Source organism: Sciurus vulgaris (assembly GCF_902686455.1).
Source record: "Sciurus vulgaris genome assembly, chromosome: 4".
Classification (NCBI taxonomy): Eukaryota; Metazoa; Chordata; class Mammalia; order Rodentia; family Sciuridae; genus Sciurus; species Sciurus vulgaris.
This window is the reverse complement of record NC_136464.1, coordinates 84,268,560-84,295,480: the sequence shown is the minus strand read 5'-3', so window position 1 is coordinate 84,295,480 and position 26,921 is coordinate 84,268,560. Positions and strand designations below refer to the sequence as shown.

The following is a 26,921-nucleotide window of genomic DNA, read 5'->3' as shown; positions in this document are numbered from 1 at the left end:
TCTGAAGTGCAAGGAAAATTTTAATCATTCTGACAGGACAACCAGTCTCTGGGTTGAAGTCTCTGAGATAAATGGAGACCACCAATAACTCTCTTCACCTCTGGTTTCAAACGGTTCCTCTCAAGTGAGAAGCAAACTAACTTTCTGTCTTTCTCCCTTTTACTCTTCAAGTCAGCTATGAAAAAAGGAGACTCAGTTGTTAGAAGTAACCTGACAAAAACCCCAAGACCAATTCCTCTTAGTTTCCCCTAAACAGAAAAGCTATAGCTGTCATTGAAGAGCCATAACTTTATCTCATTTGATTAATGAGTGTTCCACAAAATAATCATTTCCAAATCACCTTTAAATGTGGAAAATTGAAGGAAAAAAAAAAAAAAAAAAAAAAAAAGCAGATGCCTAGAATCACTCCCTGAGATTTTACTTCAGTAGATCTGAGATGTAGCTTAGGAATAGCAAGTTAAACTTCAAAACCATAGCCCTTATCTAAGTGAAGGACTTTTTATTTGTGACTTTTAAGCCAACAGCAAGAGTTGATGAGAATTTTTGGCAGCAAAACCTTCTTCTCAAATTCTTCTATGAAAGCAGGTTAAGATTCTCAACCTTGGTTGGAAGCCAGGAACATACAAATTACATTCCCAGAGACAAAAAAGAGACCTTGAAATGTGGTTTCTATACAACCCAGAATAAACACCCATCATCTTGGTGCAGCAAAAGGATTGTTTTCCCAGTTTTACTATTTATACATACCATGTTTAGGTTTTTGGGATCAAATCCAGTCATAGTAAACAGGAAATTGCTGCACAAATGATGGAATATCTTCCGGTTGCACACTTTGGTGGCAATGAATTGGCCGATCAGTGTGTGAGGGGAGAACATTTTGTCACCAAACAGTACCTGCAAGATTGATTTAAAACATGATCAAATTTCATGAATGTGGATGTCAACAGTGGAAAATGAGCAGTAATCCAGACAAGCACTGGACAGGAGATGACAATCAACTCAGTGTTAGTCCTCAGTGAAACCCAGAGTTTTGTTAAATTTGTCTTTGTAGTCCTCCCAACTCATCTCTTGATATCTTTTCCCATTAATCTTTAATTGGGGCATTTTTTTGGCATGCTCCCTGAAAGACTAGTGCCCATAGGAAATTAGTACAGCTTTGGAGTCAAACATATCTGATTCTTATTCTGCTTCTTATAACTTAGGAAAGTAATTTAATTTTTATTACCCTGAATTTTTTCAACTATAAAATGGGAAAACCTTTATCCACTAGGCAGAATCATTGTAAAGATGACAGAGGATGCTTAAAATCTACCTTGTGTAGTTCCTAGCAGCAAACAATAGCTATTATTATGATTAGTGAGCCAATCCTTCCGGGGTCTTTTAATGCTTAACACAAAGAAATGAATCTCTTCTAATGATATTTCAGGCAAAGTTGCAAGTGAGTTGAATGCACCTTATGAACTTTGGAAATCCTTCATATTATAGCATAAATTAATAATTAATCCCTATGCATATTAATCCAACATTTGTTTTACAATATATAATTTTATAATCTTAGGATAATAAAGTAAATACAGAAAAGACTTATTTACCTCTTAGAACTTTTGGAAATATCATTTACAGAAAAACTGGCATATCTTTCTCCTGGAACTCTTTACTAACTGGGCAATTATAACTAAAAACCAGTAATAACTAGCATTTATTTTTTATTCCACTAATGTACTACAAAATCATATACTATCTTTGGTAAACTGGATTCAGTAAATTCTTATTAGGTATAATTGTTGAATTTTGAGTTTCAAAAATGGTTATGTACAAGAATTGTATTGAAGGATGGGAGGGAATTCTTATTTAATAGAATATTTGATACATCATGAAATTTTAATGCAAAATATAAAATACCAGAACATAATTAATATTTCTGTTCGTACCAAATACAGAGAGAGAGGAAAGGAGGGAGAGAAGGAGAGAAAGAAGGAAAGGAAGTAAAAAAGAAGGAAGGAAAAAAAGGGGGAGAAGGAGATAGAAGAGGAGGGAAGAAAAGGAAATGTAGGGAATAGAAGGCAAGAACTACAAAATATTAAACCAGTTCATATTTCTCAATTCTTTACTTCTGGAAAATAATAATAGGACATTGAAGATATTATCAAATACACTGACTCTTCATTTTGTCATAATTACTAGGACACTTGGATAAGATATCAAATAATTAATTTTAACTTACCAAATTATGACTCTCCCTGTGTAACTGATAATTTAGTAATAGTAGCAGTACACATTCAAGGACATGTTGACATCCTTTTAAAGCTCTTGAGTGTGACAACTTAAATAAACTGCCACGTGAGTAAATAGCTGAACTAAAGACAGGAACTAATTTTAATCATTGAACATTTTATTTTTCATTTAGGAATACTGTCTGCATGCTTTAAACAATAGATGTAAAAGGAAACAGACAATACATAGAAATAATCAACCATGAAAATATTATGTGAAAGGAAAAAGTTATATCTACCACACTGGGCCTTGGTTCTCAGTTCTGATAACTTTTCCAAACACAGGGTTAATTAGCAGGATAGTCTCTGACTTTATTCCCCTACTGCATATTTATCCAAGGACAAATAATGACTCCTTCACCCTAATCTAAAAGACAGGATAGCAACACAGGCTAGTCAGAAGGACAGCACTTCCAAAGTGGCAAATGTGCTAACTTGCAGGTGTAATTCCAATTCAATTCTGGAGGGGGCATGTTTGTCACATAATAGTCAGGAGACAGACTTCCTCTGGTAAGTCTTTTAGTACATTTGTGAGAATTAGAAAAGTCACCCTTTCTTCTGGAGACGTGGTCTTGAACGCAAGGATACATGACTTGCCAAGCAGAACACGGACTGAATTCAGTCCTCAACAGCCTCCTCCTAAGCTTCGGCTTTGAAAAAGTGGAGAAACCATTACATACAAGCAAAACCACTGACCTTGAGTTGCCTGATTAGATCTATGTTCAAGTTTTGGCTCTGTCATCCCATTAGCTGGGTGACTTGAGACAGGTTGCTTAGGCTTTCTTAGTCTTAGGTTCTTCTTTTAAGAGATGAAGATAGTACTAAAACCCCTTAGTTATAAAGCAAGTATAAAGAGCAAAGGATCAAAGAAAGCTATAAACAAAAATAGTAAGGAGACAAGAACATATAGGTATAAATGCTTAGGGGCAGAAAGGGGAGTGGAAAAAAGAGAAAGGGGAATGAATTTGTAACACAAAGTACTCTGACTTTGAATCTAAAATAAGCTTGACTAGTACAATTAATAATACTAAATAATAATTAATAAGCACCAATTAATAGACCAGGTGTGATGCCTAAACATATATTATGTCAGTGGCTATCCCAACTTGACAAATTCTACCCATTTTATAAATGCGAAAAGTAAGCTTTAGAATGGTTAAATAACCTGTCCACTGTCATGAAGGATAGAGGAAGAATGTGAACATAGTTCTGTCTGACTCAAATTCTTATGCCTGTGCCTTATGTGAGTTGAATTTAATAGAAACAAATGAACAATCAAAATAACTAATGGTATCTATAAAAAGAAATATACTACTTGAAACATTCTTTAGAATAAATCATATGGTAGGCCACAAAACAAATCTCAACATGGAAATTAAATAACTTATTCCTGAACTATCATTGATCAAGGAAGAAATCAAGAATATAATTTAAAAATTTCTTGAAACAAAGGATAATGGAAGCACAACAAATCAAAACCTATAAGATAGAGCAAAACAAGTACAGAGGGGGAATTTTATAGTAATAAATGCCTACATCAAAAGAACAGAAAGATCTCTAATGAACAAGCTATTGTTGCACCACAAAAAAACTAGAAAAAAAAAGAGCAAACCAGGTTTAAAATTAGTAGGAGAAAAGAAATAATAAAAATCACAGCAGAAATAACTGAAATAGAAACTTAAAAAGAACATAACATAAAAGATAAATGAAATGAAGATCTAGTTTCTTAAAAGCATAAACAAACGTGACAAACTTTCACCTAGACAAACTAAGAAAAACAAGAAGACTCATAAAATCAGATTCAAAAAGGAGCCATTTCAGCAGTCACCACAGAAATGCAAGGATCGTAAGAGATTATGATGAGCAAGTATATGACAACAAATTTGATAACCTAGAAGAAATGGACAAAATCTTGGACACGTACACCTTGCCAGGACTGAAAAAAACCTGAGCAGAGCAATAAAAAGTAACAAGAATCACCAATAAAATGTCTCCAAAGAAAGGTGCAGAACTAGATGCTTTTTTCAATCTCATTCTATGAGTCCAGCGTTACCCTGATACCAAAACCAGACAAGGAAACAACAAAAACAGAAACTAAAGACTGATATCCCTGATAAGCAGATGGAAAAATCTTTAACAAAATACTAGCAAACCAAACCGAATAGCACATGTGAAATGTTAGTCACCATGATCAAATGGAACCCATCCCAGGGATGTAAAGATGATTCACCATTATCCAAATCAATAAACATGACATACCACATCAACAAAATGAAGGCTAAAAACTACATGATCATCTCGATAGGTAGAGAAAAAGCATTTGATAAAATTCCACCTCACTTCATGATAAAAACTTTGAACAAATTAGGTACAGAAAGAACATACTTCAATATAAAAAAAAACCATATGTTAAAAGCCCATGGCTAACATCATGCTAAGTGGGGAAAACTGAGAGTTTTCTAAGATCTTAAACAAGAAAAGGGTATTTATTGTCACCATTTTAATTCAATATAGTAGTACAATGAGTTAAAAGAAAAAAATAAAAGGTATCCAATATTTTAAGGACAAATTTAAATTATCACGGTTTGCAGATGACAGAATCTTACATAAAGAAAAGACTAACCGAGAGTCCACCAAAAACCTATTGGAACTACTAAATGAATTCAACAAAGTTGCAGGATACATGGTTAACATGCAAAAACCAGTAGTGTTTCTACCTGCAAATAGAGAATTATCTAAAAGAAGAAATAAGGACGGCAATTCCTTTTAAAATAGCTACAAAAAATAAAATGTCTTATAATACTTTTAACAAAAGAGCTGAAAGATATCTATAGTGAAAATTACAAAACACTGATGAAAGCAATTGAACAGGACACCAAAAAAAAAAATAGATATTTTGTGTTTATGGATTGGAAGAATCAATATTGTTAATGTTTACACACTACCCAAAGAGATCCACAAATTTAATGCAATCCTTATCAAAATACCAAGGACATTCTTCATAAAAGTAGGAAATATTTTAAAGTTCATATGGAAACACAGAAAACCAAATAGTCAAAGTAATCTTTTTTCCCCTTTAGAAATATTTTATTAAATCATGAATGTACAACAGCTTCTTAATTCTACACACGCACTTAATTTTTTTTTAAAGGAAAAATGTTATGTCTTATTACACCATGATCCTGGCTGACAGCTTTCCAAAACTTTGAGAAAAATCCTGAAAAGGTTTCACATGTCACCTGAAATAACATTATCAAAGAAGGAATGCTTCTACACTCTTACAAAGACCACTAGAAAGAAACAACAATTAAAAAGCTAAGAAACTCTCTCAAAGGCATTTTTTTTCACAATCTTTCCTCCACAGTAAGGTAATGTTCCAAATAATCTTGAGCAAAAAGAATAAAGCAAGAGGCATTATTCTACCAGAATTCAAAATATATTATAAAAGTATCTTAATCAAAACTGCATGATATTGGTATGAAGCCTAGAGGTAAACCCACAAATCCATAGCAAACAAATCTCAACAAAGGTGCTAAGAACACACATTAAGGAAAGGACAGTTTCTTCAATAAATGGTGCTGTGAGAATTGGATATCCACATGCAGAAGAGTACAGCTAGACCTCTATTTCTCACCATAAAAAAAAAAAATCAACTCAAAATGGATAAAAACTTAAATGTGAGACCTGAAACTCATAAGAGGAAGAATAAAGAAAATGCTTTAGGACATTGGAACGTGCAAGGTTTTTTTTATATATATATTACCCAAAGGCACAGGAAAAAAATGGACACATGGGATTACATCAAACTAAGTAGATTCTGCACAGCAAAGGAAACAATCAACAGAGTGAAAAGACAACCAACAGAATAAGAGCAATATCTGAAAACTTAACATCCAGAACATATAAGAAAACCAAGTCAATAGAAAATAATCTCATTTAAAAATGGGCATTAGACATTTCTTAAAAGAAGATATGCAAATGGTCAACATCACTAATCTTCAGGGAAATGGAACTCAAAACCACAATGAGTTATCATTTTACTTCAGTTAGAATAACTATTACCAAAAGGACAAAGATGGCGAGTGCTAGTGAGGATGTGGGGGTAAAGTATCTCCTCACACATGGTTGGTGGGAATGTAAATTAGTACAGCCATTATGGAAGACAGTATAGAAGTCCCTCAAACCAACCAAATAATCAATCAAATCAGCTCTCACTTAAGCTGTGATTGAGAGATGACATGGGAGAGAAACTTCTAGACATAGATGAAGACACCAGGGCAGAACGGCCTCAACATGAGCTCCCTGAACCCTGATAATAAATGTGTATTTTATCAGTAAACCTACAAGAATACCTTGGACACCTATTATATTCTCAGATGTTTGCAAAATGTCATTTGTCTTCTTTTGAAATCAGTAGAAACAGATACAGTTATTTCAGATTTTTATTTGGGAAAAGACATACCTTGATGGTTCCCCTAGAAAGAGTTGTTAATTTTTTTATAGGACTTTGAGTGTACTTCACTGTGACAACTGGTGCCAGTGCAAAAAATATCTTAATCCGCTTAGCCAATTCTGGATTCGTGGAGAAGGCTATGAAAGCTGAAAGTGAAGTAGATACTAGTTCACAGGTTGAAAACAATTTCTTCTTCATTTTAAGTGGTTGCAAGAGTAGCCACATTAAAAACAAAACAAAACAAAACAAAAAACAACTCAGAGTAATAACCATTTAGGGGGAGGAATTTCTAAGTTTCTCAAAGGTACACATGACTATTTCAGAATAAAGTGGGTTCTTTTATCCCTAGGGAGTATAGGTCTACTTATATGGAAGTGGAAGAGAAGGTTCAAACATCCTCTGTGGAGTGTGGTTAAATCCAAGGACCATTCCAGCTTGACTATGGTTTGGTGTCAAAGTCACACTATAAACTTGGCTTCGCATTCACTAGCAGTGTAAAGTTACCTCTCCAGTATGAGTCTCAGTTTACTCAATCTATAAAAGAGAATAATTAAATCCTTAGAGAATGATTCATATATGTGAATACATATGAATATATATGAATATATGTAAATGAATAATTCAACATTTTATATATGAATCATCCTTTAAGGATTTTTTTTAATATATAAAACTTAAGGTATTACTTAGCACTCTCAACATGGGAAGAAAACCTTAAATTCAACTCTTTGTAAATTACAGATATTGGTCTCAGGTGTTTGTAGTTTCCAATGAGAGAAATAGACAGTGAGAGGACAGAGGTATCTCATGGCTCCACCCATATGGTCCTACCCACCGCTGGCCTACCCATGCTCCCTTGGCAGGCAGAAGCCACATTGATTGTAAAGTGTCTGCTTTCTTTTCTAGACTGTGAGATCCTCAAAGGAGGATGGATACCAGATTTATCTCTGCTTTCCTAGCATGTAACCCAAATTCTCACAAATATTCAGTGGGTACATAAATGAATAAACAAATTAATTTTCTCTTTCAGGCCCATCAACCTCCAAAATTCAATGTTGGAGAAAAAGTTCCTTATTGTCATCCTTGTTTTATTCACTTTTCAGAAAACAGTCAGAGCATATTGTTCCCTGTTTAAAGTTCCCAAACTAGAGACTCTACAGAGAGATACTGACCCTGTCCAATAGAAGAAGCCCCAATATTCTCCGATCACTCACCTATGGTGGTACCCTGAGAGTGGCCCACATAGTAGAGCTGCTCCTGTCCAGTTTTCTCTATGATGAGATTAATTGTGGCTGGAAGGTCATATTTAGCCATCTCATCCAAACTGCCAAAAAAAAAAAAGAAGAAGAAGAAGAAGAAAATTAGAAAAGATATCTCATTGTTAGGCCTGCAGTATATAACATTATTCATTGTAGACATATATACTCTGCTTTATAAAAAATGAGAATAGAATTAATGTGTGATATTACACATCTGAACAACATTTCAGGATGTTGCTTTGATTTGAAGAGACATTTTTAAGAAACAGGAATCAGAAAAAATTTAATTTGTAAAAGTCTACTAAACATTTTCCTATAAAGCTAGTTCTATTTCATTTAATCTCATAGCAGATTTACCAGAAAACAAAACAAACAAAACAATCGACAACAATTATTTGGAATGCTCATCTAAAAATCAGAAGAATAAATTGAACAGATTCATAGACCTTAGCCCAGACTGGTCTGAATCAGATATCCAGGAAGAATCCTGGTGATCTGCATCTTTGTGGCCTCAGGTGCTCCTGGATCCTGTGTATAGATTGGGAAACATTCACCTAGGGAATCATCTTGTCACTTGCAATAGTGCAATAACACAACCACCCTGTGGTGTGGAATTAGGAAATGCCAACTGGTTTCCAGAAGGAAGGCAGGAATGAGGCCAAGGAACAACTGGCTTTAGTGACCTCCAAGGTATGGTTCTTAGCTCCTATGCAAGTGCATGGGTTTGTCCCTGTGAGGAAGCAGGTCAGACTTCTGAAGCAGACAGCACCCCCAGGCACTGCTGCTGACAACTCTTTGCTATTGAACTGTTCTGTGATAAGGAGGCACAGGTGCACACACATGCCCCTGAACATACCCACACACACACACACACACACACACACACACAGACACCAGGAAGGAAGAGGCGGGGGTAAAAAACAAACAGCAATACAATAACAAGGACATTTATGGACAGAGGAAGAAAGTTTTTTTTTTCCTTCTTGTGGATTCCATTGGATGCATCAAGACCAAAGGAAAAATCAACAGGTATTCTTTCACATAAATGAGCAAAGCACACACTTTATTCATTCACAGGCTTCTCCTTACCTAAAAGCCCAGTATTCTGGGGATTTGGGTGACAATTTCAGGTGTTTTCGGGACCAGGTGTTTCCTCGACTGTTTCCCAACCATACATCATAACCATTATCTGCCAGAAGGAAAGCCAAGCTGTTGTTGGGGAGGTTACAGATCCAGTCACTGGCAGATGCAATTAAGCCATGCTGCAAATACACTACTGGTTTAGGAGCTGCAAGACACAGGCAACAAGATTTTCATGTTTGAACTTCCTCAGTGTCTACATGAAAATTCTCTTTCCTAACTTCCTAAAATATAGAAGAGGTTAGAGTTTTCCTAACGATTTGCTGGGCAAGTGATTTATCTTCTCTATGTCTTATCATTTATAAAATGGAGATTATGTATAATGCTGTGTAAGTACTAAAGTCAAATTGCTCTGATTCAAAATCCATTTTACTATGTATTCACCCCTTTGTGGATCAGTTAACTTATCTGTATAATGGGGAATGATAACAGAAGCTATCTTGTAAGATAGTGATAAGATGATAATTAAAATACATACTTTTCAGCAAAACAAATATTAACTCTAATACTTTTATATTAATAGCATTTTATTTCTCAAAAAATATCAAAAAGCTTTTTTAAGGTTTTCTTGAAATAATACAAGTGATACCAAAAACACCATTCATAGAATATTTTCTGAATGCCAGGCACTATGCAGATTCTATAGGTACTGCTTCATTCTATTTGCATTGTTAGAAAGCGAAATGCAAGGCCTTAAGAAGAATTTCACAAAATGAAAAATTGTTAAAAATACTACTCCAAATGTAAAATTGAAATATTTTAACCAAGAAAGAGAAAAGATGCCTGTGATCCCAGCTACTCAGATTGCAAGTTTGAGGCCAGCCTGGGCAACTTTGTGAGACCATGTCTCAAAATAAAACTTGGAATGGACCAACCTTTGACCCAGTTATCCCACTCCTCGGTTTATACCCAAAGGACTTAATATACTCCATAACACAGTCACATCAATGTTTATAGCAGTTCAGTTCACAGTAGCTAGATTGTGGAACCAACCTAGATGCCCTTTGACAGATGAATGGATAAAGAAACTTTGGAATATATACACAATGGAATATTATTCAGCCATAAAGAATAATATTATGATATTTGCAAATAAATGGATGAAAATGGAGAATATCATGCTTCGTGAAATAAGCCAATCCCAAAAAACCAAAGGCCAAATGTTTTCCCTGATAAGTGGAGAATGATATATAATGGGGGTGGGGGGTGGGGAGTGAGAGAAGAATGGAGGAACTTTAGATTATGTAGAAGGAAATGGGGGGGTATGAAAAATGGTGGAATGAGACAGACATCATTACCCTATGTACATGTATGATTACACAAATGGTATGAATCTACATTGTGTACAACCATAGAAACGAAATGATGTACTCCATTTGTGTACAATGAATCAAAATGCAGTCTGTAAAAAATTTAAAAATAAATAAATAATTTTAAAAAATAAAACATGAAAAGAATGAGGATATAGCCCACTGGTGGTATCCCTGGGTTCATTCCTCATTATCACCAAAAAAAAGAAAGAAAGAAAGAAAGAAAGAAAGAAAGAAAGAAAGAAAGAAAGAAAGAAAGAAAGAAAGAAAGAAAGAAAGAAAGAAAGAAAGAAAGAAAGAAAGAAAGAAAGAAAAAGGGACAGAAAATAAGGAGGGGGAAGGGGAAGAAGAAGAAGTAACTAAATAATTAGAATATCTCTCTCTCTCTCTCTCTCTCTCTCTCTCTCTCTCTCTCTCTCTCTCTCTCTCTCTCTCTCTCTAATCAGAGATTGAACCCCCAGGGGCACTTAACCACTGAGCCACATCCCAGCCCTTTTAATTTTTGTCTTTTCTCTAAGTTGCTTAGGGCCTCGCTAAATTGCTGAGGCTGACTTTGAACTTGGAATCCTCCTGCCTCAGCCTCCTAAGCCACTGGGATTATAGGCATATGCCACCACACATGGCTCTCTTCTTTATAAATGATTTGTGATGCCATATTGGTACCTCAAAACACTGTGGCAAGTCACTTGTGGAACTAGACTAAATGTCCTCAGAGTATGCTAACTTGACTCTCAGAGTCACACTTCTTAAAACATGAAACTAAGGGTTCATGTCCAACTAGTCACGTTTTAGAGAGAAGGGAAAGAGTGTTACTAGCACTGCCAAAGTCCAGACATGCCAAGTAGCTGTCATAGCTCATGTCTCTTTCCGATCTAAGCCCTTGGGCAGCTGTTTGTTGTAGATTTCTATTGGGTACGTTTTAGCAGCTATGTAGCAGAAATGACATAAATTCAAAGTCATTTAAAGGATGTAAAGATTTAAAATACTCTAATGAGTATTTATAAAGGCATTGGAGTTATTCTGGCAAATAGTTGACTCTATAAAGAAAGAGGCATCATTATTACCCTCTCTTTTTAAAAATCTAGACTTTTCCTTAATCCTTCTGATATTAAGTTTTGTTCTACAACATGCCAAAGAAGAAAAGGGGCTGAGGAAGTGAGAGAAAAAAGTAAACAATTTCTACCAAAAGGATTGTTATTGTTGTTGTTGTTGTTGTTGTTTTCCCTATAGATAGTAACCTGCATTGTAGGAAGATAGAAAAGACCCTTTACTTAAATTTAAACAAAGAATTAATAGGGTCAAATTTACTTCACAAAAGTAATATCACACTGACTTACGTAGAGAAGTGATTACAAGCAGCAGTGATTGCCAGTTAGAGGGTATTGTAGTAGTTGAGATTATGTCCAAACCTAGGTTGAGTGATTAAATCTGAGAAGTTTTCAGGTTAGAGAGAAATTTAGAAAGCAAAGTTGATAGTCCTTGGTGACTGACTGCAAAACAGGAACTGAGAAAAAAAAATGATGTCCAGGATGGTTTCTAGGTTTCTGATTTTCAAAACCATATATTGGTATTACTGGAATGAGACACATTATTTTTGTTGTTGTTTGTTTTTTGTTTATTTGGAAGAAGTACAAAGACTTGGAGGGAAAACAAGACCAATAAACGGTGCATGTGAAAATGATTTAAAACTTCAAAGAGTTATACAAATAAAATACGGAGGTGGGGTGATAATTTTTCTCCTCAAATGGAAGGGACTGCAACCTAGTTTAGAACAAAAGTTTCTCTGCTGCTATCAGGATGATAGCAGGCATCCTTGCTTTAGGTGTTTTTCCTTTCACAACAAAATAAATCATACCAGTTTTCCTTGGGCATCTTCTTCCATGAGGAATCCTATAAATTCCAAGAATATAACCATCCTTTGTGACAACATCATACTTTTCACAAGGATAACCCCAGTAAGAAATAATCTGGCTCTAGAAAAGGAAAAGAAAAATATATAACATCATGATATAATCTATTACTTTTCATGCATGCATTGAAATATATATTTTAAATTGCAACTTCATGTTCATCAGTTTCTGTGTTGGGACTGAATATGCTGGGGGAAATTAGGATTGTTTGAGGATTTATAGAAGGGGTTGCATGCAAAAGCATGGGTAAGGCAGGGTGGGGTGACTCTACATCCCAGACTGCTCAGGACAATCCCTGATTATGCCTGTTGGCCTAGAATTACCAATGCACACTAGTTCATTCTCAAAATGTTCTGACACAAATTTATGTGGCCATCTAATGAGCAAGATCACAGGGTTCTGCAGTACTTGTTGCTGATAATTGAGCAGAGAGGGCCACATTGAGGGAGACACCTAGTCTAATTTGATTTTCATGGGGTTGAAGCTAGGGCAGTAAAAATACCTGACCTCATTCTCCCCTTTTTTCCTATGTTTTGCTCAAGATTTTTATTGGCAAAGTGGATCTGAAAACCAAAGGTGAAGGGAATTTTTTAATCTAGTCCTTATAGATCAGCTAAGTATAAAAGAACAGAGTTTGTTAGAAGGTTCAGTAGGAGATGCCCCAGCCACAGATACACAAGGAAGAGGGCACTGTGGGGTATGTTCTTCATGAAGGTTTGTATGCCTTGTCTCATTAATCCTTATGAGACCTTTCAGATAAAATTTTACCCATTGTACAATTGAGAAATGTGAAGTTCAGGAAGATTAGTAATTTGTTCAAGATTATACACTAGGAAGAGAAAAAAAAAGATTACTTACAGAAAAAATTAATTTCAAAGCCTATGTTCTTATAATAAAACTATGCATTTGCCTCTATCAGCATATAGATGTGTGCATAACATGGGATTACATAAAACAGGTTAAGAATTCAGATTCTGGAGACAGACTATATACCACTGAATTCTTGCTCTTCTTATTAGCTATGTTACTCTGGGAAAGTTACTTAATCTTTCTGTGCTCATTTTAAGGTTGAGATAATAATAGTACCTTCTCACACAGTGTTGTGAGGATTAGCTATAATAGACGTAAGAGTGTCCAGAGCAAAGAAAGTGTTCTATGAATGTTTGTTATTCTTACAATCATTATGAAAGGACGAAAAGCCAAAAAGCACTTGGACCAGGGAGAGAAGATTGGGCCTGACCATGGGAGGAAGAGGAAAATTTGGATTTGAGGAAATACATTCATGGACTGTGAGTTTGGCAATCACACCTGCTAGATATGGAGAGACATAAATAAGAAACTCTGACGGCTTTATTCTTCCTAAAGTTCTAATAGGAGCTTGAGTGTGGTTGAGGACACCAGTAGTGCACTGTGTACCCCAGAGTATGGAGCATAACTAGTAGTGGACGTTTGTCATTTGTCGTTTTGTTTGTTTTCCGAGTGCTTCCATTCTGCTTCTGCTGTGAATTATTGCAAGTTAAATACTTTGGACTATAAGCAACAAACATCAATCCTAGCTTATTAAACCAAAACGTATGCTGGTATTCCTCACAAAATTAAAAAAAAAAAAAAATGAAAAACCTCAGGAAGAACTCCAGAATATTCTACGGGGTTCATCAGTATGAACTTATGAGTCTTTCTCTGCAGGAAGCCACCATTAGATGGTAACTCAAACCACCAGGAAAGGGAATATTGCTACTTCGAATTAGGTCACAACTCTTGGATTAGTTATCCGTACCCAGGAACACAGGAGGAAGCACAAATTTAATCACTGGAAGAATTGCTGAAAACCAGATAGGCACACCAATCATAGCTAATTAATAATTCCTTATCTTAATTAGTCTTTTTTTCAATGCATGACTTACAATATTCATATTAGCTTCAGGATTTGTGATGCTTCCTTTTTTATAACCATATATAGGTCCAAGAAGAAGCACCCAGCATGCTGTTGCTAAAAGCTGCCACATTTGGAGTCTGCCTGGGAAAGGAAATATTAATGAATTTGTCATCAAAGAGAAATTCTGCAAAATGAAATCTGGTGTATTCTTTTTACAACACTACTCTGGGAGAGAACAGAAGCATACACTTCTAGGTTATACTTTAGCAAGTAACATACAGAATTATTCAGGACTCATTCCATGAAAAATTTTGTATGGAAGGAAGGAAAAAAGGAAGGAGTTGATTACTCCTAATTAATTCAGGGCTGTATCTGTTGGAAAGATAAGAGGGACATTTTTTAAAGTTGGTCTTCTCTTTCAGGGCATTAACAGTTTAGATGTCCTGGTATCTGCTGAATGATTGGCATTTTGTGACTCTGAAATCACAATTACTGGCCAGAGGAGCTTAGTGTCCTGTGTAGAGCAGATCCAGCTCTCTTCTGAAATGGTCAAGCTGGAGAACCTGTGGGGACTTGTAATGCTGCAGGGGAAGAAAGCCTTGTGACTAGTACAGTATGCTGCTTGTAGGAAGAAATGGAATCTAGCTCCAAGGGATGGCCCCAGAATGAACAGGTTGCTTTCTATAGCCATGACATAGAGCCCAAAAGCTACCTTTGTTTCAATCCTCTGGGTATTGGAGCTGGATATAGAAGGGTGGCACACCCAGGCCTGAGCAGTCTCAGTGTGTCTCATTTTGTAAGGAGTGGAAAGTCCAATCCAAAGAGTTTCTTTTCAGGCGCCTCTTAATGAGGGTGTGCTTCCCTGCTTGGCCCTATATAAACCTCATACTATTAGCCATAATTGTTGGGTAAGTCTGCCTGATTGAGGTACCTCTCCTTAATTATACCCCAAGAGTCCTCATTTCCTTGACTTGTTTCAACGACAGTTCCTGATGAATATTGCCTTTTTCTGTGTTCCATACTGACATAACATTGGTTCTTACTACATCTATAATGATATTAGACTAAGAAAAAAGGAAATATTATAATTTCCAGGAGATTTTTAGTCTTCAAAGATGAGGCAATTAGTCTCAGATACCCACATTAAATCAATATAGAGTATAAGTCTATAAGATATAATCAATAATGGGTATATTGATCTATCACTCTAAATCAGCATTTCACACTGCTGTTCTGTAAAACATGTCTCCCATGGATATTTGGAACAAAGGATTCATGTGTAATCATAAGTTAAATTATATATGATTAACATGTTAATCTACATGTTTGTATGTATATATTCATATATGACATGATTAGAGAGTCATATATAAATGCTATAAATATGACTTACAATTTTATTTGTAATTTTTTTTTGCTTGAATAACACCAATTAAACATATTATGACCTAGATTGTACTAGAAACACCACTGAGAAATGCTGCTTTGATATTTGTTTCTTTCTCTACTTACTATACCACATACACACAAAAATCTGTGCAATGCAGGGAAAGCCAAAAAAGACACAAATAACCCTAACTCAGAACCTTGTCTTTCAAAAGTTTCTTCAGGAGGATACTGTACATGACCATGGAGACAGTTGCTACAGTCTTACCCAGATTTGGTTGCAAATGATAAATATCAGGATATGGCTGTGTGTATTTTCTCCTAGCTACTGAAGTTAGTTTGGATAACTGTAAAATTTCAAAAGAATATTGCCTTACTGGCTTTTTGGTTTCAAACAGAGTTTAAATATTTCACATCAAATGCATGTGGATTACATATAAGCAGCTTCCATAAGTAATGCATTTTACATTGACAGATGTATATTGATGATAAAATCAAGGATAACAATTTCTCAACAAAAATTATCAGAAATAATAGAGACCTTTATTTACACTTCTCATTGTCCCATAATTGGAACTCTCAGATTCATCAAACAGACATTCAACCAGAGTTTATGCCCACGCTTAGATAGTATTTGTGATTAATCCACACCCTAATTCTCCACTATGGTCAGAAATGGAGGAGAAAGTTGGCCAGAATACGCAGATTACAAGCACCCTACAGGGAACTCTAATGTGCTTTTGTTATGAAAGCACATGAAGGCCAGTGTCTACATATGGCTCAGTTTGCTCAATGATAATGAAAAGCTAATGATGAGTAATTGGTGAAAAGTTTTGATTGAAATTCTGCCTCTGTCCTTCAGAAATTAAGTCAGTCATAAAAATATAGCTCTCAAATTCTGAACTACAGGAAGCAGAACTGGCCATCAGCCATAGCTCCGGTGCTCTCACATCCATCACTTTTTCCCACCAAAGCCACCCTACTGGTGTTGGCAATTACTGTTATTATTATTATCAGTCATGTGATTCTCACTAGTCAATTTAACTTCCCTTGAAACTTAATTTCCTTATCTATATGATTGAGATAGTAACACCTACTTATGGGGTTAGCTCGAAATAATAAATAATGATGTAGTAAATAAGATGACAATATCTATAAAACATCTAATGCCGTTTGACTCTCAATAAATGGTAGCTATTGTTATAGCATATCTTCTATTATTTTAACAATGATTGGCTTCAATAATAGTGGTTATTGTTATATCTTCTATTATTCAGTGGTTCTTTCAGATGTGTATGTCTTGCTCTCTACCTCTTCTACAGGCTTCTTAAAGGCAAGAACCACCTTCTATGCTTTGCTTGCATTTGTATTGTTCTTATCCTTTGTATCTCTAGGCTTCTTCATACCAGAGATGGCACAATTCTTTCAATGGAAACGTAAAATATGACAGCATATTTTGTATCAATATTTCTTCTCATATAAAAACATGTAAAAGCAGTTAAGAATTTGTTTTCATTACTTCTATCACTAATTTTCCATTTTGACTACACAAAATGTCCCATCTACTTAATCTATAATGTTTATACCATGGTTTGAGCATCTACATGCTTAATCTTTGTACTTCTGATTTTTCCACAGATAGTAAATGTCAATTTAGGAATTTGGGAGGATTGATTTTACTCAATTTTTTTTTACTCAATCTTACTCCCTCTTATAAAATTATTCTTAAAAAATTAACTGATAGAAAATTCTTCAAAGTATTCTTCAAATAGACATTATAAAGTTTGGGCACAGTATAATTCATTAGAAGACCAAAACAGATTTAGTATAAAATTCTTATTCCTGACAAAATTGAAAATGAGTTCAAACCCAGAAATATGAAAACATCCTTTGTATGCAGGTTACTTTCCAAACAAATAAAAGAAATTTAAAACAGAGCCAAAAACTATACTTTCAGGTATCATTTCCATAGTTGGTCATGAAAACAAAGAAAATGCAAACATGGTCAATAAAATGTAAATAAAATGTGTGACATTTTCACAGCCCAAGGAAGTTGTGAAAATCACCATGTAAATAATGTGTTTATGTAATATAAATTATATATTTACAATCATGCACAAAATTGTAAAAGGAAGCCAAATGTAATATCAATAAGAGTCACGATCATATCTTTTGTCATCAGTGACAGCAGAAATTTTCATTTTTTCTTGATAAGTTTGTTCAGAAAAGATTGAACTAAGAAATCTCTACACATAGGTGGGAGGTAAAAAAAAAATGTAGTAGATAATCCTTCGGAGAAAAGGATAAAAGATCCAAATTTATAATGAGTCAATATTGTTTATATGATTGTAGAGGCTAAGCAAGTAGCTGAAAGAGGCTCCTCCCCAACCCAAAGAGAGAAAGAAAGAAGGGAAGAGGTTGGGGAAAGGAATAAAGGAAAAGGGAAGAAAGGAAGGAAGAAAGGGAGGGAGGGAGGACAAATTGTATAGTAAACAACAAAAGTGTGGGTGATCTGGTGCTATTTTTAAATTTTTACTGACTCAATTATTTATGTTTGAGCAATTCCCCATGTCTAGTTTTTGGTAAATAATATTCCCAATAGACACAAAGGCACTTGAACTATTATTTCTCTATATTTCTGAGTGAGATGTTAGCCAAAAGTTTATGGACATCATACATTCGGTTTATTTTCATTCTGCAGATCAGATTACAAATTATTTTCCCAGCTGTGCAAAGAGTTGGTGAAGTTTATTATCATCTTCTTGACCATAATTCCAAATCAGGAGAAATTCCTGCAAATAGTCAAAGAGTTCTAGAGGAAGACTAGAAGACAGCGATGAAGACTACAGTTTGGGCCTTTCTTTTCCTATCATGGGTAGCACACAGGGCCAAAATTTCATGCCCTGCACAGCCTACCTAAAAGATCGTTGCAAGTTTTGAAAAAGTTCATTTTAAAAGGTAGTCTATTTAAAATCATGAACAATTACAAAATCCAGGAATATAAGGCAGAATGCATCTTTATTTTAGGAAGACATAAGAGCAAAAGAATGTCTTTGCTGCATTTCCAATTCATACCAGTGGAGTTAAAAAAAAAAAAAAAAAAGCCTAAAAACAAGCCTAACCTCTCATTTCATATCCCTTGAATGAAAGTATCCAGAAGCAGGTAGATGATGGAAGCAGGTAGAAGAACATTCCAAAGGAATCTGGTAATCACAACCACTTAGCAGAGGCTTTGAGTACTTGTCCTTGAGTTTATTATTTAAAGGAACTAACTAACAAAACAGACAAATCCGATGGTCAGGTCAGCCAGGTGAGATCTCTCCTGCTATATCCTGATTGCTGGCCCCCTCCTGTGCTTCCCATGTTTGACTTCCAGCTCCACCATTCACCAGCCACACCCACATGTCTCCACCCCCTCTCCCTGACCCAACAGCATGGTATGTTCTGTCCACTGAACACTCTTTTCCCCCAAACCCATTCCTTCAGGTAGCTCTCACTAACCACATGCTTTCATATATTTTCTAGATGAAAAAGAAATCCAAGTCTATAAATCTTACCTTGATGAGTCATCTGAGCTCTCATCCCATATTTCCCTGAACCTTTCAGGACAGATCCACTTTAGTTTCTTTTTGGAAACTGTAATACAACATACCCCTAAGTAAAATCACCTTCATTTCCTATTTCCACTCCACTTTTATCTTTTCAGTTCTAAACTTCTTTCCCCTAATACTGAGAGCAGGAACTTAGAAATTTTCTTATATTCTCTGATTTCTGCATATAATCAATCTATTAATAAATAATGATGCTCTTTCAATTTTTTTTCAAATTCCTTTTCAGAACTTTGCTCAACATTTGCTTTTTTCTTTTAATCTTCAAATTTTTTTTTCAAGTAGTACTGCTACCTCTCCAGTGAGTATCTAAAACTCAATGCCTATATCATTATCCTGAACTCTTGACTAGTCTTAACTTCTTTCATTTTTTTATGACTCAAATCACTATGCATGTTGCTGCCAGGTTAATTTTATGAAGTTCCTTCATCTTGTCAAATATTCATTTAAAAAAACAATGAAAACTATTTCTAACCATGATGATGTAACTCATAAAGCTGATAAAATGTACAACTTGATTGTTTTCTATCTTCAAACCCAGGGTAAGATACCACAGACCTGAGATAGAAGTCTTACCTGTTGTCAAGAGAGGAATCAAGATAGAGTGCTAAAAAATATTTGATCATTCTAAAAGAAGGCAGGTAAAGAAGGTAAGAGGGAAAGAAAGAAAGGAAAAGAAAAGAAGGGAGGAAAGAGAGAGGAAGAGAAAGAAGAAAATCAGAAAACAAATAGCAAGAGGTCAAGATGGCAGACTTAACCCAGTTTTATCAAAAATTACATTCAGTGTTAATGCACAAAATACTCCAATTAAAAGACAGAAATTATCAGACAATAAGAAAGCAAATCCCAACTACTCTTTTTCAACAAGTGATACACTTCAAATATAAAGGGAAACAGGTTGAAAATAAAAGAAATTCAGAAGTATATCATGTAAACAGTATGTAGAAGAAAGCTGATATATCTATATCAGAAAAATAGACTTCAAGACAGAAAGATTATCAGTGATAGAGGGATAGTTCATAATAGTAATTCATGTAGACGACAAAAGTCTATTCAGCAAAAGATAATTATCAGGCATCTAATAGTACCACTTTATAATAGATGAAGAAAAAGCTGACAGTACTAAATAGAATTTAGTTTTGTAGTTGGAGATCCTGACGTGTCTCTTTAAACAACCGAAATTACTGGGAATCAGTATTAGGGCTCAAAAGTATTAAGCTCTGCCATGCTGAGTATTTTGAACTAAAGAGCTTGGAAGGCTTCAGAAGCAGCCCCAGAAGCAAAGTATCTCTCCCTCCCTGATCTCCTGCTCTTCTGTTTCTTGTTCCCCTTCCCTTTCCCTCATCCAAGCTAGTCTCAGGAACCAGAATTCTTCCCCAAGGCACATCATAGAAACTAGAAGGCCTACAAATCAAGTCATAAAACCTAGAAAGGTTATTCTCTCCTTTCCCTTACCCTATATCTAGCAGGAAGGAATACTACACAGAGAGGCCAAGAAGAATCTGAACAGACAAGTCTTGCTGGGTTTCCCCTTCTAAGTCTACTAAAATTACATCATGCCTTTTTATCCAATCACATTTATACACAGGTGTCCATTCTTCATCAAATTCAAGCAGAAAAACAGTTTTCCCAAGGTCTTGGGCTCTTTAGTTTTGAAATCTCCCATGCCATATAACTCTAATTAAATAAGTTTATTATGCTCTTTTCTTGTCAGCCTGTCTCTTATCATAGAAGTAATGGCCATGATTCATGTAATGAGTGAGGAAAGATATCACACCTTTCCAGTTCCTATAGTTTCTGGTACCTAATGTGGAATGACTGAGACACATGACATGCTCCAGAGCCTGCTGATGAGATTCAGAGGCAGATGACAAAAGGCTAAAAAAGAAAATTTAGGATTTTTTTTTTTGATCAAGGTTAGCATCCCCATATCTCTTAACTGTAGTGCCTAGTTAAGAATGGAAGGTAATTTTTTTTTCTTTATCCTTTCCTTTCCAAATTCAGATTGTCAGGAGAAAATCATTGCATAACTAGTTACTGAATACAACTTCTGGTGATTTTTTTTTTTTTTGAGTACTTTCATTTTCTGATTTCTTTCCTGCCAGACAAAGTCTTTGTTTTCCCTTTTCACAGTCTTTTGTGTCACTTTATATAAGGGGAAGAACACAGGTATAGATAGACCTTTGTAAACCTGTTGAAGCCAACCTCCAGTCAGACTGGAATTCATGGCTCTCACCAGACCAGAGTCTATTTAGACAAATTTGTTGTGGGTTCCTAAGACAAAAACAATAAAGGAGGATCCATTTCATCTTGTTTTATGTCCTAAGAGCTTGACTTTGTGACCAGTTGAGAATCGTCTGATCTCAGCCACCCAGGAGGTAACTGATAGGTCACATTCAGCAATCAGTCAGAAAACACTGGGGACTCCAGATACAAGTTATTTAGCTGCATTCTCTTTGTCCAACCATGCTAAGCTCTCAGGGAAGTCTGTCTTAAAAAGAAGTCTCACTTATCAGGGGATTTTGTCATCTTAACCTTCGTTGCCTGGTTAGTGCTGGGAAAGTCCAACACTAAAAGTACCTTCTGGTGTTAACAGATGCGTGCACTGGTTACATGCCATATCCTTGTGGGATACCAGAGGTTCTGTTCACAAAACACTGTCCTTAACCATTCATGGCCATGAGGATCTTTGAGTCTCTGAGTCTTTCTGGGAGTGAATGTTTGGGATCATGGGGGCTATATCTTCTGTATTTTCTTTGGGATCACCTATTGGTTTCAAGGTAAAGATTTATTCTAAGCCCCCAAAGTTGCCTTCTGGTCTTTCTGTGAAAAAGTTGACTGTATTGAATCACTATTGGAATATATATACTATTGAAGATCCTAATTGTCAATGTCCAAATGATGGATCTTTTGAAATGAAAAGACTTTTATATTTGAAAAAAAATTAAGCAATCTCCTTATTGGTATTCATGGGAAAATAAAATTAAAAGGAGGCAAAATTTTTTCAGGAGTTCTATAGTTATATATCATCTTTATAGAAGTAGAAAATTATTGGAAATAATTCAAATATTCATCAATAATAGGTACACAGTTATGTTGTATTTATGCAATAGAATACTATTTGTTGACAATTTTGGCAGCATGGATGAATTAAACAAAACTTATGCTGAGTGAAAGAAGTCAGAGCCCCCAAAATGCATATACTATAATTCCAATTCTGTGGAGATAAAGAACAGATCAAACTAGTCTATAGGAATACAAGTGTTTGTTTGCTGGTGGGTGTTGGCCCTAAAGGCACAAGAAGAATCCTTGAAGGTGATGGTAGGGTAGTGTTCTATGCTTAAATTGGTGTCATTGTCAAGATTCATCAAACAGTACAATTACAAGGTGCATTTCACTGAATGTAATTATATTCCAATTATAAAGAAAAGGAAAACTACATTGCAAAGCAGATGTTCCCAATGATTGACTGTGCTGGCATAAATTAGTGCAACTTATTTGAATGCATATTGCTGTATTTACTAAAAGTTTTGAGTAATATCTCTGTCTCATACCTCAGAAGTTCTATTCAGCATAATTATACTAAGAAGAGAGATTCTCAATTTGAAGATGAGGGAGGGATCTTTTTGTATAATATTGTTTTATTCTCATTATTTGTAATAAAGAAAAATTAAAAACATTTTTTCAATTATAGAAGGATGTCTAAACTATAATGTGTAAATTTAATCTCAGATAAAGCCATTAAATCATGTATAAAGGTGATATAATAAGATAAAACATAATGCTATGTTAAATGGGGGGAAGAATTGTGTGAAGACTATTGTGAGAAGATGTATCAGAAGTATTCATCTTCACAATAGGGGATATGAAAATTTTGAAAAAAAAATACATAGAGGCACTTAAATTGTTTTGAAAGAATGAAATTCTAGGCCTTGGACTCCCATAAAACACTCTTTAGTTTTATATGGATATGGCATTGAGAACTTCTGACTCCAAGCAGGTTTCTTCCTTTCAAACTCCACAGAGGAAAACCTTCTCTCTTCCCCTCTTTCTATGGTGAATTGCTCTGAGTTGTAAAATAATCTGGAACTCTTTAACAAAACAAATATTTGGCAATATTGGTATTGGGAAGGAAGTGACTTTAATAAAGTAATAATTCCTTTCCAAGGGCAATTAACTTCTGAAAACCAGTAGTTTCTACTTCTTGGTCTTAAAAGAACTGGAAAAGGATCTACTCAACTTGTTAGCAGAGATCATAAGACGAATCTTGTTGATACATCATTATGTGATTCATGATACAGAGTTACAGAAAGAATTCAAAGGAGTGAATGGCATGCAAACATGGTTTCTCAGCACTTAACATCTATTCAAAAAAGTGGAAAAAACTAATAATGAATTTTGTCTAGTCAATAAATGAAACAGTGGATGCATGAATTAAAAAGAAAGTCTGTTTGTGTCATTAAGATTTGCATTAAAAATAAAATCTTACTTTTAATGCTCATTATTCATTAAACTTTTAATATGTTTATAAATCTTTGACCAATTATATGCTAATAAAATTAAAATTAAAAAAAATAATTTAGAATGAAAATAAAATGCAACTTTTTAGTCACAGGAAAGGAAAACAATTTAAATTCAATGTGTATGCACTTTTAAGCACCAGAGATAAATCTATTGATCATTAAAGACTTATAAGCATATAAATATACTACATTAGCATATATACCTCTAGACATACACAAAATACCTGTAGAAAAAAAAATGAAATGAGACTATGAATTCATGGATAAAAATAAAATATATAAAACTTAATTAAATAAAGGAAATTTTTTCAATGGATGATATTAGGTTTCAAATTACTGTTCTATTAGATTCATTAAAAAAACATGTAAAGACATTTGTGATGTTATACACCTCTAATCCTAGCAACTCCAGAGACTGAGGTAGAAGCAAGTTCAAGGCCAACCTGGGCAACTTAGTGAGACTATCTCAAAATAAAAAAATAAAAATGGCTGTGGATATATCTTAGTGGTAGAGAATCCCTGGGTTCAAACCCCAGTACCCCCCGCCCCCCCCCCACACATATACGCACATAGCAAGGAACAATTTTATTTTAAACTGCCAGCGATTATGATGTTACTAAATGCATCCTTAGCTACTATTTAAAATTATTACAAAAATTTTGTCAACTTAAAAATTGGCAAGTACATATAGGGTTCTATAAAATTTGGGGTTAGAAAAGCACTAATCTATTTATTGGTAATACATTTCCCTCAATTACTTTAGTAGCTTGAATTACTTTTATAATAAAATATAGTTTATGATGTTTAGAAATAATAAGGTATAGATATAAAGTTAATGATCTTTGGAGTAAAGACTTTAGGATGTCTTGGTATAGAGCAAAGTCTTCAAGTTTTAGTATTTCTACCTGTAATAATCAATTTGGGCATTCCTTATAGTTTTTATTACAGGATTTTTGGCAGCTATATAAGTGACTTAGTTTGCCAGAAATTGTTGTCAGGCAGAATGTTTTGGCATCTTCCATATTTTCCATTTTTTATAGGATATTTTCAATCTAAAACCAATTGACTCTCTACAAAAATTTAAGTACTGTCTTGCCCCCATCTCTGTCTCACAAAACTCCAACATTCTTAATCTCATCAAAAACAGTAAGTCACCTTTTACACAGTTATGAGTAGTAAAGATAATCAGAAGCTCTAAATTGCTTCTCTATTTTCCTACGCCCATAGAGTGAAAGACTTAATGAATGAGGAAGAGGAGAAAACACTGGGAACAAAGGAACAAAAGGAACTCTTTACACAATAGGATCTCCAGGACTACAAGTTAGATTGGAGGATTAAGTTCCTTTGAATCAAAGGAAGGACAAGGCAATTTTCATGGGATCCTCAAATAAGCTGAGAGGCCAATAGCTCTGTGTGCCAAGCCTAGAGGCAGCAAAAGGCAGGAGTTTTAGGATGAATGGAGAGTAAAAGGTCCAGAGGAGAAAAGAAAGATGAATAGCAAACATCTACAGGGTAAAGTGTTTCATGTCCCTCCTACAATATATAGGGCAATGTTCCTTTTCTGCCTGGCAAAATAGATTCTCAAAGGGAATTCCTTCAAAATAACTGTTCTCTCAATTTCTTTACGAAGTAAAAGAAAGACAGAATAAGCCGGTGAAGGAATATAAAAGCAAGTCATGATGGACTAAAATGACAGCTTGAATACCCTATTCCTATTCCCAAATTTAATTCCACACTATCATATTTCCAGTCTGAAGTGCTAAGTGTCCTAAAGTGACTGTATTTTTGAACTGGTTTATTTTTCCAGAGATGAAGAATGTCTGGTAAGAACTGCTTTATTATATCTAGAAATGGAAAATAAAGAATAAATATTTTGTAAAAACAAACAAAACATAACGATGGTTAAATTTTGACACAGAAATGAAGACCGATTCTTTAATCTCTATGTCTGGGGATATTAGTCTATCAGGTTGACTCATCCTCAACTTCTTAGCTTCAAATGCAGGTCTGCAGTTGAGAGTTAGAGGAGCATGTTCATCTTTAATATCATCTACATTTAGGTAAACCTATTTTTCACTCCTCACACAGTAAGACCATATTATTGTAAAGCAGAGAAGAATAATGGCATGTCCTTCATAAATTATCAGAAGGTGTTATAGTTTCCATAAGTGGGGCGGTCTCTTTAGCCAATCACTAGCCCCACTTTCACCTGCAGGTGATTTTGGTCATAAGACAATAAAGAGCTTTTTTTAAAAAATGCTAAACAACTTTTAAAACATGATTCATATATTATTCCCCAAATCCCTACATGCATAGCCCAAAAGAAAGATCCATAAAAAAAATCTATTGCTAACTTTTCCCAGATACAGAATTTCAATATATCAATTTCAAATATACTAATATTTGCTTTCTAAATGCAAGAGCTTTCTGAAAGGAACACTTACCCCCCCCCAAAAAAAAAAATGTCTAAAAAGCTCTGCAATGTAACTTCGTGTTTAATTTGATAGACTCAAAACAGCAACATTTAAAGTTCTGTACCTCCAAAGGCTTCCTATGTCTCACTGATACATAATCCAGCCCCTATAAATAGATCAATAATTATTACCAGATCTCTTAACTCTCTGTGGGGGGCTCTTTCTTCAAGTCCTGAGAGCTTCAGGTTGATCCTAGCTTCTTCCAGAGGTGACTATCAGTGGAGCATGCTCTGTTCTAAATAGCTCAGAAAATGTTGCAATCAGAAATTTCTCAACAGGAGGCAGATTAATCATGGCTTCAAATATGGCAGGTGCTGCCAGGGCAATCTTGTTAGGTGAGTTCTTAGCTGGTGATGAAAAAGAGAGTGATAATTGAATTAAAATCTCTGCTTCTGCCAAGCCAATCCTCGAGTTCTGTGCCTGAAAAATCACAAGGATCAGGGGAATATAGATTCCACTCAAAATAATTTTCACCCAAGGATGTCTACATTGAGGCCAGTCATATAAACATTTTAGGCATTTAATCCCCCTGTCCCATCCAATGGCAACAACTCTAATATCACCACACTCCCATTTCTATGAGTTTTCTGCTTTGATGTGTAACTTGGGTATTAAAACTGGCAGCAAATGCAGAAAATATGATACCCAGTTTTGTCTCTCCTACACAGTGTCTCACTTGAGATCTCCAGTTAGATAAAAGAAAAACAAC

At 34.9% G+C, this 26,921-nt stretch overlaps 1 protein-coding gene across 5 annotated transcripts in view; it reads right to left on the bottom strand.

The window, feature by feature from the left end:
* LIPK (lipase family member K) overlaps window positions 1-26,444 on the bottom strand; it is a 48,777-nt gene extending 22,333 nt beyond the window's left edge. For 4 of the 5 annotated variants that reach the window (XM_079138330.1, XM_079138328.1, XM_079138326.1 and 1 more), the window contains exons 1-7: window positions 26,344-26,444; window positions 14,250-14,362; window positions 12,291-12,408; window positions 9,075-9,273; window positions 7,941-8,050; window positions 6,736-6,872; window positions 748-894 (exon numbers count right to left, since the gene is read on the bottom strand). In XM_079138330.1, the coding sequence (XP_078994456.1) occupies window positions 748-894; window positions 6,736-6,872; window positions 7,941-8,050; window positions 9,075-9,273; window positions 12,291-12,408; window positions 14,250-14,351 (813 nt within the window). In that variant the 5' untranslated portion in view covers window positions 14,352-14,362; window positions 26,344-26,444. The remainder of the gene's footprint in view (window positions 1-747; window positions 895-6,735; window positions 6,873-7,940; window positions 8,051-9,074; window positions 9,274-12,290; window positions 12,409-14,249; window positions 14,363-26,343) is intronic. The other variant, XM_079138327.1, reaches the window with a different exon arrangement.
* Between the last annotated feature and the right edge of the window lie 477 nt (window positions 26,445-26,921).